Source organism: Scomber japonicus, chromosome 7 (assembly GCF_027409825.1).
Source record: "Scomber japonicus isolate fScoJap1 chromosome 7, fScoJap1.pri, whole genome shotgun sequence".
NCBI classification, from domain to species: Eukaryota; Metazoa; Chordata; class Actinopteri; order Scombriformes; family Scombridae; genus Scomber; species Scomber japonicus.
Window position 1 is genome coordinate 183,179 of NC_070584.1, and position 14,211 is coordinate 197,389.

The 14,211-nt window shown below is 40.0% G+C and overlaps 1 protein-coding gene across 1 annotated transcript; it reads right to left on the reverse strand.

Annotated features, from left to right (window-relative positions):
- Positions 1-361: 361 nt before the first annotated feature.
- LOC128361698 (uncharacterized) lies at positions 362-13,616 on the reverse strand. Its single transcript, XM_053322242.1, has 13 exons — positions 13,491-13,616; positions 12,443-12,598; positions 11,204-11,342; positions 10,552-10,721; positions 10,041-10,175; positions 9,106-9,291; positions 8,270-8,946; positions 7,220-7,362; positions 6,580-6,801; positions 5,894-6,139; positions 5,365-5,498; positions 4,822-5,139; positions 362-4,723 (listed from the first exon to the last, which is right to left on the reverse strand). The coding sequence occupies exons 1-13, from the start codon at positions 13,614-13,616 to the stop codon at positions 362-364; spliced, it is 7,014 nt and encodes a 2,337-aa protein (XP_053178217.1).
- Positions 13,617-14,211: the final 595 nt, after the last annotated feature.

Below are 14,211 nucleotides of genomic sequence, written 5' to 3' on the forward strand. Positions count from 1 at the left end.
ACTTGATATGTTTCCAAAAGGAAAATCGGCTGGCAGATGTTGCCCTGCCCTACAAAACAAAGGTTTCTCGAGTGCAACACACATTTGCTGCATCCTAGAGCGTAGCATCGTTTGATGCGTATAGCAGTCCAGTCCTTTATTTTTTGACATCAGTTGACTAAATGAAGGTCTAAATAGAAACCTTACATACAACATTTGCCTAGCAAAACCCGTCTTGAAAGTGTTTAATATGTCAATTCATAAAATTCTACTCATTTCTTATGTAATTATTAGAGAAACTTCCTAATTCAACATCTCACTTCCATTTTAGAATCTTTAGGTAACTGCAAAGTTGTCAAAGCAGCTTTAAATTTGAAAGCCATTACTGTTGCTTACACTTTCCTGAAGGGCTTTTTGGAGTTTTGGGACTCTTCTTGGAGTCCTTTTTGCTCTTTCTAGATTTGTTCCGTGGAGTTTGGAGCTGCACAGTACTAACTTGGCCACCACTAGCTTCTGCTTCAGGCATGTCATCAGGAGGTCTTGACACAACCTGTACCAAACTAGCTTGCCCTGTTGTGTTTGGGTCTACCTCTGCTTCTTCTCCGGTCATGTGAACACTCTCATCCTGGACTAGGTAACCAGCCTCCTCAGCTACCTCATTTGTTGCAATACAACTTTGAGGTCCTGTCTCTGCTGAGCCTGTTTCCAAGACTGAAGATGTGGTCTGGTCTATCACTTTGATCTCTGAACAAAATGTTGGTGATACTGGACCAGTTGCATTACTTGCTTCTAATCCTTCTCTAGTCTTTAGGTCAAAACTGACGTCTGCTTCGGCTGTTTCCAAAGTGAGATCTACACACTCGCCCTCACTATGTTCAATTTCAGTTACATCTGGGTTCTGGATATCAAAATGATTTCCTTCACTCTCAGCTATTTGTCCAGATGCAAACATGCTCGCAGTAGTCTCTATGTCTTCACTGGATACTGAAACTTGTCCTGTGGCTGTCATGGTTGATCTAAGTTCTTCTGAAGATGCGACCATATCATCCAAACTATCCATGTTAGCAACCCTCATTAAATGAAGGCCAGAAGTATTTTGTTTCTCAGTAATACCCTGAGTTGTGTCCCTCACTTCAGAAGAGTTAACCCTTTGCCTTACTTCACAAAACATTTCTTGAGTTTCAGTCATCTCTGACATCTCCACTGCTTTCTCAGATAAACATTCACTCTCTACATATTGAGAGTCCTCCTCTAACAACTGGTAAGACTTAAGTTCTTCTGCCTCAACTTGAGAACTCTTGCCTGATGTGTCTTCTTTTGCATGCTCTTCAGTTTGGTTATCTGAGACGCTAATTATTGTCTGTAAGGTGGATGTGACATCTCTTTCCTCTTCTCCTCCATCATGTATGTTATCTGAGCACATGGGCTCATCCTCCAAGTGACACCTCACTCCTGATGCATCTTCTCTTTCACTCATTTCATGTTGGTCATCTGAAATGCTGATTTTTTGCTGTATAGGTGGTGTGTCTTCTTCTGCTCTTTCTTCATCACTTACCCTGTCATCAGAGAGGAGCGTATCCACCTCTTGAGAAGTTGTGTTTAATGCATCGTCTCTCTCATTGTAATCATCTTCATCTGAGATACTGGTAGTTTCCTGTACAGGTGTTTCCTCTTGCCCAACAATATCTTTCTCTTTCACACCATTGTGTATGATGTCTTCTGAGATCAGCTGATCTTCCACTTGGGTAATCATGCATCCTGCATTTTCTTTTCCAATCTCTTCATCTTGGTCATTTGAAGTGCTACTATCTTGCTGTATGGTTGACAGTAACTCTTCCCCAATGCCCTTGTCTTGGTCTACATATGATGTAATTTTCCTTACAACTTCTTTGTCTTTCTCTTCATCACTAATGCTGACATCGGAGATGAATTTATCTTCTATTTGAGAATTGCTCAATGCATCTTGTCTTTCAATGTATGAATCTGGGTCATTGGAGATGCTGAAACTTAGGTGTGACACCACTTCATCCACAACACTCTTCCCATTCTCTCCATCTTTTGTGCTGTCTGCATCTGCATTAACTTCATCTTGGTCTACTCCTGATCCTGATGATATATTTTGGTCAGCATCATCATTGTCTTCTTCTTTGTATCCACAGCTGCTGTCTTCTGCTGTATACAGCTGTTTCTCTAATGTTGCAGTGGTTAGCACATTGGAGTACTCTACTTGCACTTGAGTGGTAACATCATGTGGCACTTTGTCATCAGTATCAGAAATATCCATATTTACATGACCATCGTCTATCTTATCCTCCAGTCTGTGATCCTCTTGCATTGCTTCCTGATCTGGGATTAACTGTTCTCCAGTGTCATCCACAGTGTCATCTGAACTCTCATCTGGATTAGTTGCTGACAATTCATCACCCACAATAAAGACTCTTATTTCAGAATCATGTTCATCCATGGTGACAGTAGTTATTGTTTCCATGTCTTCCTGTGCCTGAATTCCATCAGTAGTGGTAAAATCTTGACTTTTCTCTAAATTTGAAACCACCCTTTCTGCCATAATATCTTTCTCCTGTTCCCTTTCTGTTTGATCATCTGTGACTTCATTTGATTCAGGTTCCAATCCAACTTCAGAACTTTTGTCCTCTGCACTTTTAACTATGTTGAGATCAACAGTTTCTCCCTGTTCTTCTACTAGTTCTGATTCTCTCAAAGATTCTGCTTCCCATCCACCCACAGTCTCCTTTGAGTTATCTTGTGTTTTATCATCCAAAATGTTGATGTTGCCTGAAGTAGAAATAGATTCCTCTCCTTGGGGAAATATTGACGTCTCCTCCTTCTCTTTGTCTGCATTGATTAAATCGAGGACATCAGATCCAGGTAGGAAAGCTTGTGTAGTGATCATTTGAGTAACTGCAGATACATCTTCATTGGACATCCCTTGGACATGATTGTCTTGCTGTTCTAATTGTGAAACGTCAGCTTCCTTGTCATTCTCTTGTGGTTCATTGGGTTCTGTTGCATGACTTAGCACATCTGTAAATTTGTTTGTTGAATCTTCAGGGGTTTCGTTCAGTTGATCAGGCATAATATTCTCTGTTGTATCTCCTGGTTTCTCTACCACTGTGAGAGCCTGCTCTAATAATTTCTGCTGTACACCTGGCCCTGTTAATGATTTCACAATATTTTCGTCAACCTTGATAATTTCAGATTTTTGTGTTGGGTACTCTTGCATGCTCTCATTGTCTTTAAATGCTTCTTGAACCATCTCACTAGGATATCCATCATCAAGTGTTGACTCCTGTTCTGAAGTGTAAGTGATCATATCTTCCCAATGCTTTTCTTTAACTGGATCATGATGCATTTTCTCAACTGGATCAGTGTAACCCTCAAACTGATTTTCCATCATAACCTCTTCCTTTGAAAGAGGATGAGTTGTGATTGTTTCAGCAGTAATAAAGGTATTTACAGTGTTGGTATTTAGTCTGCATGTGTTTGGCATAACATTTGTTTGCTTCAATGGAGGAATTTCTTGGGATTGCTTTACAGTAACCTGCCTTGTCCCAACTGGAGTCATTCCAGCTGATCTAAGTCCAGCTTGGTTGACTTCTGGATTCAATGCCACCACCTGCCCCATTTGCATTCTTGGATGCCCAGCACCAACTCCCAAAACAGTCAATGGCCCAAATCCCATTTGCCCTGGCTGGGCAACCCATGTTTTCCCCATGTGTCGTGGCAGAATGCCATGCACACTACCCTGGGCTGCCTGACCTAACACCCCCTGAGGGGAAGCAGCCTCTTTTACCAGGATAGCACCTCTGGGCAAAATGCCCTGAGGTGAGCCTGGGTTAATCCCCCTTGCCTCACCTGGACCACTCTTATCCTGAGCTAAGATATAATTTCCCCCAGGATTTTGCCCTATGATTGTCCAGCTCTCCACTGGGGCTGAGCCCTGGGACACATTAGAGCTCCCTGGTAGCAACAAGGTGGGGCTGACTGGACTCATGGAGCTCGTAGGGCTTGTGGGGCTTTTCTTGCTCTCAGTGCCCTGAATAACTAGCCCAGAAGAAGAAACTTGTGATCCAGTGACTACAAACCCAGAAGGAGGACTCTGGAGCCCTCTGACCACAAGTCCAGAAGTTGGACTCTGTGTCCCACTAACTACATATACACCAGGAACATTGGCTCCATGGGCCCTTTCTGCCAGCAAAACAGTGTTCTGTAACTGTGGTTGAACTAAATAGCTAATGGGTTGTAGTACAGGGCTTGTGGTGTAGTAAACTGGCTGCTGTTGTACTACAATTGTCTGAGTTTGATGGGGCAGAGTGGCAGAACGACTAATAGAGGAATGACTGATGTTAGTGGCCTTTGAGTGAGGAAGTGTCATGGATGACAGGTCAGAGCTTGATTTGGAAATGTTAGTAGATGATATCACGTTCTCTGTCTTTATATCAGTATGCTTTGTCTCAACAATGCGCTCAATTTTGGGCTTAACAACCTGTTCAACAACTGTGGTTTTGACAGCACCTGCTACTTTGAAAGAAGGTCCAGGTGTTGGTGTTGGAGGGGAACAAATTTCAGCTAGAGTCTTGAACTTTGGCCCCAGGTCATTGAGGAACTGAAGATCGTTGGCAGACTCCAGGAGGCTGCAACAGCCAACTGAGCCAGCAGGAGAGTCCCGGCCCTCATCATTATACACCAACAGACTGTCCTTCACTGGCACATTACACATCGCTTTCTGTTATGGGCAAAGATATTGCAAGAACAGTGGTGTCAGTAACTTGCATGAATGCAAAGTAAAAACAGTTGTATGCAAAGCTGAAATAGTACCAGTACCTGTGAGTAGTAATCACTCAGGAAAGCGTCAGGTAGGGCTATATTCTCATACAAAGCTGTTGTGTGGTCAGAACCAACTCTTTCCCTTTTGAATGTAGCATTGCTCATGCCATAACTAAATGATTCCCTTGAAAATCTGTAAGCGTTGTCAACCTCCATGACACTCTGATTGGTTTCCTGAAACTTCTGTGTAGATTCATAGAATGACTGTTGAGTTTCAAGGATTTGTGTAGGAAAACTGTTGACGTTCGCTGCGGGTGCTGCTGCAACGATCTTTTGGGTTGCTAACATGATAGGAACACTTTGGAGTGGTACTTCCTACAAAAGAACGGAAAAAAATAAAATTACGTATAATTTAAATGATTTGTGATAGGATTCCATATGATATCCTAGTGACAAACCATACTACCGCCCACTTTTCATTACTGTTAAAGTCACTCACTTCAATAATTGTAGGGTTATATCTATTTCTGTCAATTTGTGAACTAAAATCATCATGTAGCATTTCCTTCCCACAAAAAGAAGACAAAAAAGCCAGCCCACCCTATCATCGCCTTTGCCCTCTGTGTGGTAGGATATGAGGTGCTCCTTGGCCTCAAATGGCAGATCAGTAAATTGGTCAGCAAAGATGGTATTTGCCCCTCCACACTGACAGAATAGCAGGAGAAGAGGGATGACTGCAGAGAGAAAAAATAACATAGTATAGACACTCAAGGTGTGCAAGAAGCACTTTCCAATATATCTGTATTATGTTTTGTAGTCTTCATATATGTAAATCAGGTGTCATTACTTGGAAAAGCTACAGACACCCTAAACAGCAACTTTTTAAATGTTCACTAAAAGTGGTTAATGGATCATGAAAAACTTGCTTTACATTAATTAAAATTATGAATAAAACACAATAATGCTATACTGCAAAATTTATTTTGTTGCTTCTTCTACATAACATCTGGGACTGCTTGCCTAATACAAAGAGATCTGTGTCATGCACAGCATAACTGGATAGGAATATACTAACAACTTAATTTTATAAAATATAAAATAATTATACAAAACATCCAAATCAACTCACACAACAGTAAGCACAGTGCGATTAACAGCAGGCTGATGGCTGGGGCCGATAACTTAGCTGATACTGCTGATGCTCCTAGTTTGGCTGTCCTTAGGCTGCAGTCATTGGTGTCCTCACAGTTACAGACATCCACTTCAAAAACCTCGTTGACTGGGCATGACAGACCCTGAGCATCTGACACCTCCACCTGCAGCTTATATATGCCTGGCCACAGGGTCTCCCCTGAGTGAAGAGCGGCACTCGTCTCTAGGGGCAGAAATGAAAAGTTGTTAGGCCCACAGTGTCTGCATATAAAGGTGTAACCAGTATTCAGACATGCACTGATAACATTATCGTCTGGTGTCGTCTATAAACCAGTGGAAAAATGTCCTAACCATGACATTCCAACTTGGTGCCAAGCAAACCACAAGAACTTGGCTTGGGTTTTGAGTTGCATCATTCACCTACAAACAGCCTACAGTGTATACACACTGCACTGTTTGTCTTTAAATTCTTGGTATCACAATCGAATTTCACTTTTGGTGCTTTAAGAAATCATTTTCACTGTATGCAATATATGGCTATGTCTCAGTTATTTCCACCATGGCAAGCACAAGCTAAGAAAATGATTTAGAAAAAAACACTAATGAAAAAGAAAGAAAATAAGTATCCACTTTGGACTCTTAACATTTAGTGCATTTTCTTACCATTAATGACTTCAACATTCCAGCTGCCACGTGTCCCATCAGACATGATTCTGAAGGTGAATGGAGCAGCATTGGGACTAACATCCTCATCAAAACCAGTCACATAAACTGTTTTTTCATCAGAGCACAGACTTTCGTAGCTGGTGGTCAGCGTGGGACAGTGGTCGTTGGAGTCAGCTATTCGGACGGCTATTGTTCCTGTGGATGTCTTAGATGGCATGTCTGAGGATGTGAATAGCTTAGTCAGTCAAACAGCACACAGATTGTAAAGTAACAACAACAGCTACAGTTTATAGTTTGTCTGACAGCATTAAAATCACAGACATCTGTAGGATACTCAAACAGTGTTTTTGTAACCACATAAAAGCTTTTTCAACATGTAGTATTGGATTCACATTACTTTGCCAGACTCTCTTTTTATGGCGGACACTCCTTAAGTCATAAAATTATTTGGCTGGTGTGCCTAATTGTAGATTATTTCATAACTTCCCTTTGACAACTATTAAACACTCATCTAACTTGTAAACTTAAAGGTTATAAAACATGTCCAGACAAGTATACGGAATAAATTAAACAAACTGAAATTAAGCCATTGTCTACAATAAACAATACAGGATTATAGTGTGAAAAATGGTATTACCTTTGGTTATAGCCAGAATCTTGGCAATGTAGGTACCGTTCACCAAGAATGGCGATTCTCTGTCTGGTACCTTGATGAGTTTAATCTCAGCTGTTTCTTCGTCAATGGTAAACCAGTTGTTTGGATCGTAGGCTTTGGCATAACTGGAGCACAACAAATTGTAAAGTAAAGCAACAATAAACTATCAAGTCAAAAGTAGTGATTTCTACCAGAGATTGAGTTGCAGAAAATGTTAGCTAAGCTTAGCATAAATACTGGAAGCAAGGTGAAACAGCTTGCCAGGCTTTGTCCAGACTTCAGAAATACACCTACCAGCACCTCTAAAGCTAAAACTAATTGACACAATCTAGCTGTTTCCCCCTGTTCTAAGTCTTCCAGACGTTAAGCTGTTTTCCATCTGGCTCAAGCTACATACTGCACAGACAGGAGAGTCTTTTCTAACACAAGAAAGGGAATAGACCTATTTACAAGAAATATGCCTTTATATAGTTGCCATTTCTAACCATGCAAGCTGTAGGAATCAGTCAGTTGGTCAACTACTTTGCATATGATATCATTGTGACTTAATGACCCTGGTGGTGCTTAATGGCTCTGGGTGAAACGTTTCACTAACCACTATGGTACAGACATTCCTGTCCCTCTAAGGGTGAATTATAATCATGTTGGTGAACCCTTGACTTTTCATCTTGTGCCATTAAGAGGTTGATAGTTTTGTTTTTGAGAAAAATGTCTTGAAAACTATTGAATCATCATCATCAGGTCAAAATGTATTTTTTTCTCATACTGTGGTTCATGACCAAATACCTGTAAATCCAACTAACATTCCCATCAGCCTGAGCTGTGCTGTGTTTTTCAGGCTATTTACTACATTTGAACATCATAACATGTTAATCTAATAAAACCAATCAATATGTCAACACAATGTGAACATGTACTGACTGATGTATACTGATGTTAGCATTTACCTCAAAGCCCTACTGCACAGTCTCACATAATATGACCGTTTACTGGTCTCTTTTAAAGTTGTATCAGTTGTTTGGCTTGACTAACCTGACATCTTGTGCTGCTTCTCCTGTGTCTGGATCAACAGCAGGAAACACTGCGATTACACCATCCTCTGGTAGTTCATTTGGATCCTCTGATACAGGAACAGTTTTAGTGTCTGGTATAAATGCTGGAGCCTCTGGCATATTGTTCACTGCAATCTTAATAGAGTAGCTTTTCTGTGTTTCCTTTGGCTTTGTTTCTGGTTTGACGCCTGGCTTTGGTTTAGTGCCAGGTCCTGGGCCAACACCAGGCTTAACTCCAGGGCCGGGCCCTGCCCCAGGCTTCAGTCCCACTGGCAACCCAGTATCCACCCCTCCATTCGGGTCAGCGTCAGGGTCAGCACCAGCATCAGCTCCAGCACCAGCATCGGCTCCAGCACCAGCTCCAGCACCAGCACCAGCACCAGCACCAGCATCAGGTCCAGCTCCTGCACCAGCATCAGCACCAGCATCAGCACCAGCATCAGCACCTGCATCAGCACCTGCATCAGCACCAGCTCCGGCACCCGCACTAGCTCCAGCACCAGCACCAGCACCAGCACCAGCTCCATTTGGGATGGAATCACCCTCTCCAGCTAGAACACCCACATCTATCAGTATAGCATCGCCCTCCACGAAAGGAGCTACATTCTCAATGAGCAGGCTGAGCTCAAGATTCTTCACATCTTCAAAATCCAAAGGCTGTTCAGGCAGGTTGAAAGAGAAGACGGCAAGAAACAAGAAGCAATAAACTAATGTTAGGAACCTGCCCAACACGTGTTTGAGTCATTCAAAGCAGAACAGAAACAGAAATTACAATGCCAAAACACATTCAAAGTTACATCATACAAGGGTGAGTACCTTTATCAGCTTCAGGATGCCCTCATTGGTTTTTCTGTCAGTCTCAATGGAGAAGATACCATCCTCATTTCCTTTATCGATAATGAAGACAGCAACCCAGTTGTCTGAGGGTTCCAGGTCTTTGTCCAGAGCTTTGATTCTCATTACAACTACATCGGCCACATTTTCATCCACAGATCCAGAGTACTGCAAACACAACAAGATATACAATATATAGTGAAAACAATTGATTAAAAACAAAAAAACCCTTTCTTTATTCTTTTTGTTGGGTCCCCTGCCTTCACTAGCTCCTTTCCCACCAGTAGGCCTCAGCCCCTGATTAGGCTCCCTTTCCCCCCCTTTCTTTTCTTTTTTGGATATGAATGGTATTTAAAAAAAAAAAATCTTTCTAATAGAGTGCACCCTTTTTTCTAACAACTTTGAACCACGTCTCTTGCCTCTTGAGTAAACGAACCTGTGTGTCTTAATGGGTTACGCCCATCGAACCTTATTACCCTAAACCCTTGAAAGTGTAGACAGAAGTAATAATTCAAATTAACTTCGAGACCCTCTGCTCGCCACAGTTCATAATATACTTCACATTCGCCTAGCAAAGCTAATTACTTAGTCATTAAATCAAAATGTTTGTTACTGCTGCCTTTATTTAAAGATGAACTTCAATTTGTTAGCTAAAATTTAGAACATTTGACATTGATTTTTGACATTGTTAATTGATTCAGAATTCTGGGAGATAAGAATTATGATACGTATGTGGTCTGAAGGTCCACTGGTCTGTGTGCATTATGAAATCATTGTATGTGGGATAGCGCCTTTGTATGGGAAACACTGCTGGAACAGAGCCAACGTTGAAGGCCTATTAAAGGGTTGATATATGTTGCTGAGTGCTGTGTGTATGTGTGTGTGTGTGTGTGTGTACTGTATGAAGTATTCCTCACGTCAGATTTGTCCAAAATGGGGATATTGTCATTGATATCAGTGACCTGGATCTCCACAGTTCCTGTCCCTGTTAGTCCCCCTGGTGCTCCTCCCAGATCAGTCGCCGTAACAATCAGTTTGTAAAAGTCACATGTCTGTCAGAAAAACAAACAACAAAACCATTAATTACTCACACATCCATCTATTATTGGAGATATGTATAGGTGCTGTGTGTTGATAGAAGCTAATTAGATCAGGTGTCAGTCAAGTTTAAGAATAGTGTTATGTTGGCTGTTTGATGTGATGAGAATATCAGGACAAACTAGTGCTTCTATAAAACAATTATTTGATTTCACCTTGGTGTTTAATTTCAGAGAACATTTTCCTCAATTTTTTTGCAGTGCCATAGTTCAACTTGTGCGAAGGTCTGATAAGCTGAAGAGTGTACTCAAAGACAAGTGCTAACTCCCATGCTTCCTAATTACTCCCCATGAAAATGAATGACAGATCTTAAGTGGTGAATAGTCTTACCTCTCTGTCCAGTGTGGGATCTTTGATATATAGTTTGCCCGTCTTTTTGTCTATGGTGAACATTGGGCCTGAGCCTGCTGGCTCTTGACTAACGATGCTATAGGCCAATTCAGAATTTTTTGTCCCAGGTTGGTCGTCATCTTTTCCTGTGATCTGCATAACAAGGGTTCCTGCAGTGGATCCAACAGGGCAAGAACATATCAACAAAGTGTTAAGATGACCTGTTCAGACCTAGTACGTTCAGATACAGTACATGACTGTGCTCAAAAACAGAATAAGACAATAAAACAGACTACAGCCACAACATTTATGAAAATGTAGCTGGAGCTGTGAGCAGCTAAGAAATCGCTTTTCATCAAGAGCAAAACACATACTATTGAACCCTATTTAACGAATGATTGACAAATTGCTTTACATTGCAAAGGGCTGTCTAGATTACATGCTTTGCATTTTCTGAGACTGAAAACATGCTGTTCATGAATGCAGGTCTATTAAAGACTATTTATTGAAATGTAGGACAATTATCTTTGTCTTTTGACAAATGGTCAGACTACAGAATTGTCCCACACAAAGCAAACATTTCATAATCCTTAACACTATTAAAGTTTGATCGCAAAATATTGGATTTTTCCATAGTTAAGGGCTTGAGTACCCTCTTTCCTTGCTTCAGCGATGCTGCCTTTATGTAGTTCAAAATAAGGAGGATTGTCGTTTTCATCCAGGACTATGACAGTGAGTGGAATGTCTTCCTCTGCTGTATCCCCATTTAGATATTTAGCAGTTCCTGTTATCTGCATGAAATAAATGAGGTTATGGGGCAAGGTTGTTTAGATATAAGCAAACAATACAGAAACATAATTACACAGTAATGATCCAAAAACCCAGAAAACTCCATTTCCATAGCTGTAGAAATCTAGTAAATGGACTTTGCATCAAGATTGTTATGGCCTTAGAAATCCTATTTCTAAGTTTCTATCTCAAGCTCAATTGGAACTGGCTAACTGTCATGGCAAATAGTAACCACTAACCTCACTGATCATCAGCATTATCTTTCCAAATTCATTATTATTCATTAATTCGTTATTTCCATTGGCACTCGAGACAGAACACACACATAAATTGGCATAAGCTTGTCTCAACAAGCAAAGAACAAACTTAATTTGTGTTAGTTTTTGAAGGATCAAAGATATGGTCTGTGATTGGTGATTGATTACTGTCAATGGCAAAAAGCCACGAGACAAACACATGTAGGCTACATAAGTCGTGGGTACCCAAGACCCAGGAAACCAAGGGCCCCAAGCCAGATCAGACCCCTTAATATGTTATGCTCATACCAAAACCCAGAGCATCTGATTTATGAGGCCATCAGCTTGGATGAGAGAAAGTAAAGGGCCTCAAAGAATAACAGAAAATTAATTTCTAACACACACAGTAACAAGGTAAAAAATAATGATTTTACTTGCACAATCTTGTATTAAAATGATAAACCAGCTATTTGGGTATTGTACTTCCATAACATTCAAGAAGTACATAAACAGGATGTTACCCCTCAGATAAGTCTGAGGAAATCAATCAATCAATCAATCAATCAATCAATCAATCAATCTTTATTTGTATTGAGCCAAATCACAACAAAGTCATCTCAAGGCACTTTACACATAGAGCAGGTTCTAAACCGAACTCTTCAGGTTTTAACTTTAAAGAGACCCAACATTCCCACATGAGCAACAGTGGCGAGAAAAAACTCCCTTTTAACAGGAAGAAACCTCAGGCAGAACCTTGGTTAGAAAGAGCTTGGTTACACCTGACCTCATTCTCTCAAATTCTTTCAACAGTTTTGAATTCATACTGTATAGTAGAAGGCTTAGTACTCTTTTAAAGAAAGACTTACATTGTAGTATGGTTGTTTCTCCCGGTCCAGTATACCCGTTATACGTACAAACCCAGTGTTATGGTCCACCACAAAGAGGTTAACAGGTGGCTTGCTGGCACCTACTCCTGTAAGATAATACTCCACCTGGGCCTTTTTGTCTTTATCAGAACGAATCTAATAACAGAACAAAGAGTTTATGTGAATTAGGATTATTGCTTTTATTAAAACTTTATATGAGTATGAGTATTATTGATAGTCCTCTTCAATCAATCAATCAATCGATCAATCAATCAATCAATCAATCTGAAGAAGAAAATGTCCCTCCATCTTCAGTCAAAAATCATCTGAAATACAAACTGATGGAATTTAAACTATATACAGTAGGTCTACTTAAATATACTGTAGGTGGATAAAATATTTAATATGTATCATTATTTTGTGGTTACACCATATGACATTTTCAGGAGCATTCAGTCTTACTTTTGGTAAAAAATGGTGCAAATGTCATTTTAAATGATATAAAACCAACAAAAATACTAAATGTACATTTCAACAAACCTGATGCTGCTTTTAAAACTATTTTTTAACATATTTTTTGAATTGCTCATCTTGTCACTGAGATTAAAAAAAATGAATACTGCATCAGTGGACCAGATGTTTTGGTTTAGCTGTAGTAAAAAGAAACACAGAGCAGTTTCCAGTAAGATGCTGATCCTAAATGAGTCAGTTTGTGTACTCAGCAGGTGAACTAAAACCTGGGTCAAACTGAACTGGTTGGTTTGGTTTTTATTAGGACTTTCACACGCAGTACACAGTAGTAGAGTACACCCAACGTTAAGCATGTGTTTTATGGCTTCATGGTCTAACTCACTGGAAGTGATAGACAGCTTCTCTTCCCAGCTGCTAGGAGGCAAACATTAACTGCAGAGAGAGCTGCTGAAAGCTTACAGAAAATGTTGTTTGATGTTGTTGAGGACTGCACATCATTCAACTTTGACAGCTTTTAAACTAGTTTGGTGTGAATATTATTATACTACAGCATGCAATGGTGGGAATTATATATTACCTTGGCAATAAAATCCCTGCCAGTGTAGTCTTTGTTCTCATACAGCTTTACAGGAGGAAGGATCCACTCTCTCTTCTTTCGTCTCAGTATTTGAGGCGTCTTCGCTCCAGCTTCAGCACTGAGCATCTGAACCATACAGCAGACATACACTTAGCAAACAGTTTTGAGATACTCTCAAGTTTATGGAACTATATCTAAATGTACTTTTTTGTACTTAATATTGACATATTTTACATATAACTTAAATTTCCTCAAATTACTCTTTCAAGTTTGGTATACCATATACATACACTCAACCGCCACTCCATTAGGTACACCTGTGCAATATAACAGTTCTGCCATACATTCTGCTTATTTAAGCTTTTAATTTAAAGCTTAAATAGAACACACCCTAACATAGCTGTCAATACAATAACACACAGAACACAACTATGATGGATCGCTGCAACTGAAGCAAATAAAAACTTTCCACATGATCTCAATGAAATCCAAAACTGTACTGTATGTACCTTGATAACTAATTAACTTGACATGACAAATCTAAATTCAAACAAAACAAGAAAAACCTTCACATAACAATCAGTATGAATGCTCCATCTTCATGTTCCACAAATAAAACTATGATCAATTGTGAATATTTTACATCAAAGTCATTATAAAAAACTAATCCAGTGTTGTGTTGTGATGCAGAAGAATAAGCACAAACACATCTCCTCACATA

Coding starts and splice junctions, on each gene's coding strand:
- LOC128361698 (XM_053322242.1), bottom strand. CDS start 13,616: ATGCTCAGTGCTGAAGCTGGAGCGAAGACGCCTCAAATACTGAGACGA. Junction 10,722..11,203: donor CGCTGAAGCAAGGAAAGAGG/GTACTCAAGCCC, acceptor GATCCACTGCAG/GAACCCTTGTTATGCAGATC. Junction 5,499..5,893: donor CGCACTGTGCTTACTGTTGT/GTGAGTTGATTT, acceptor TTCTCTCTGCAG/TCATCCCTCTTCTCCTGCTA.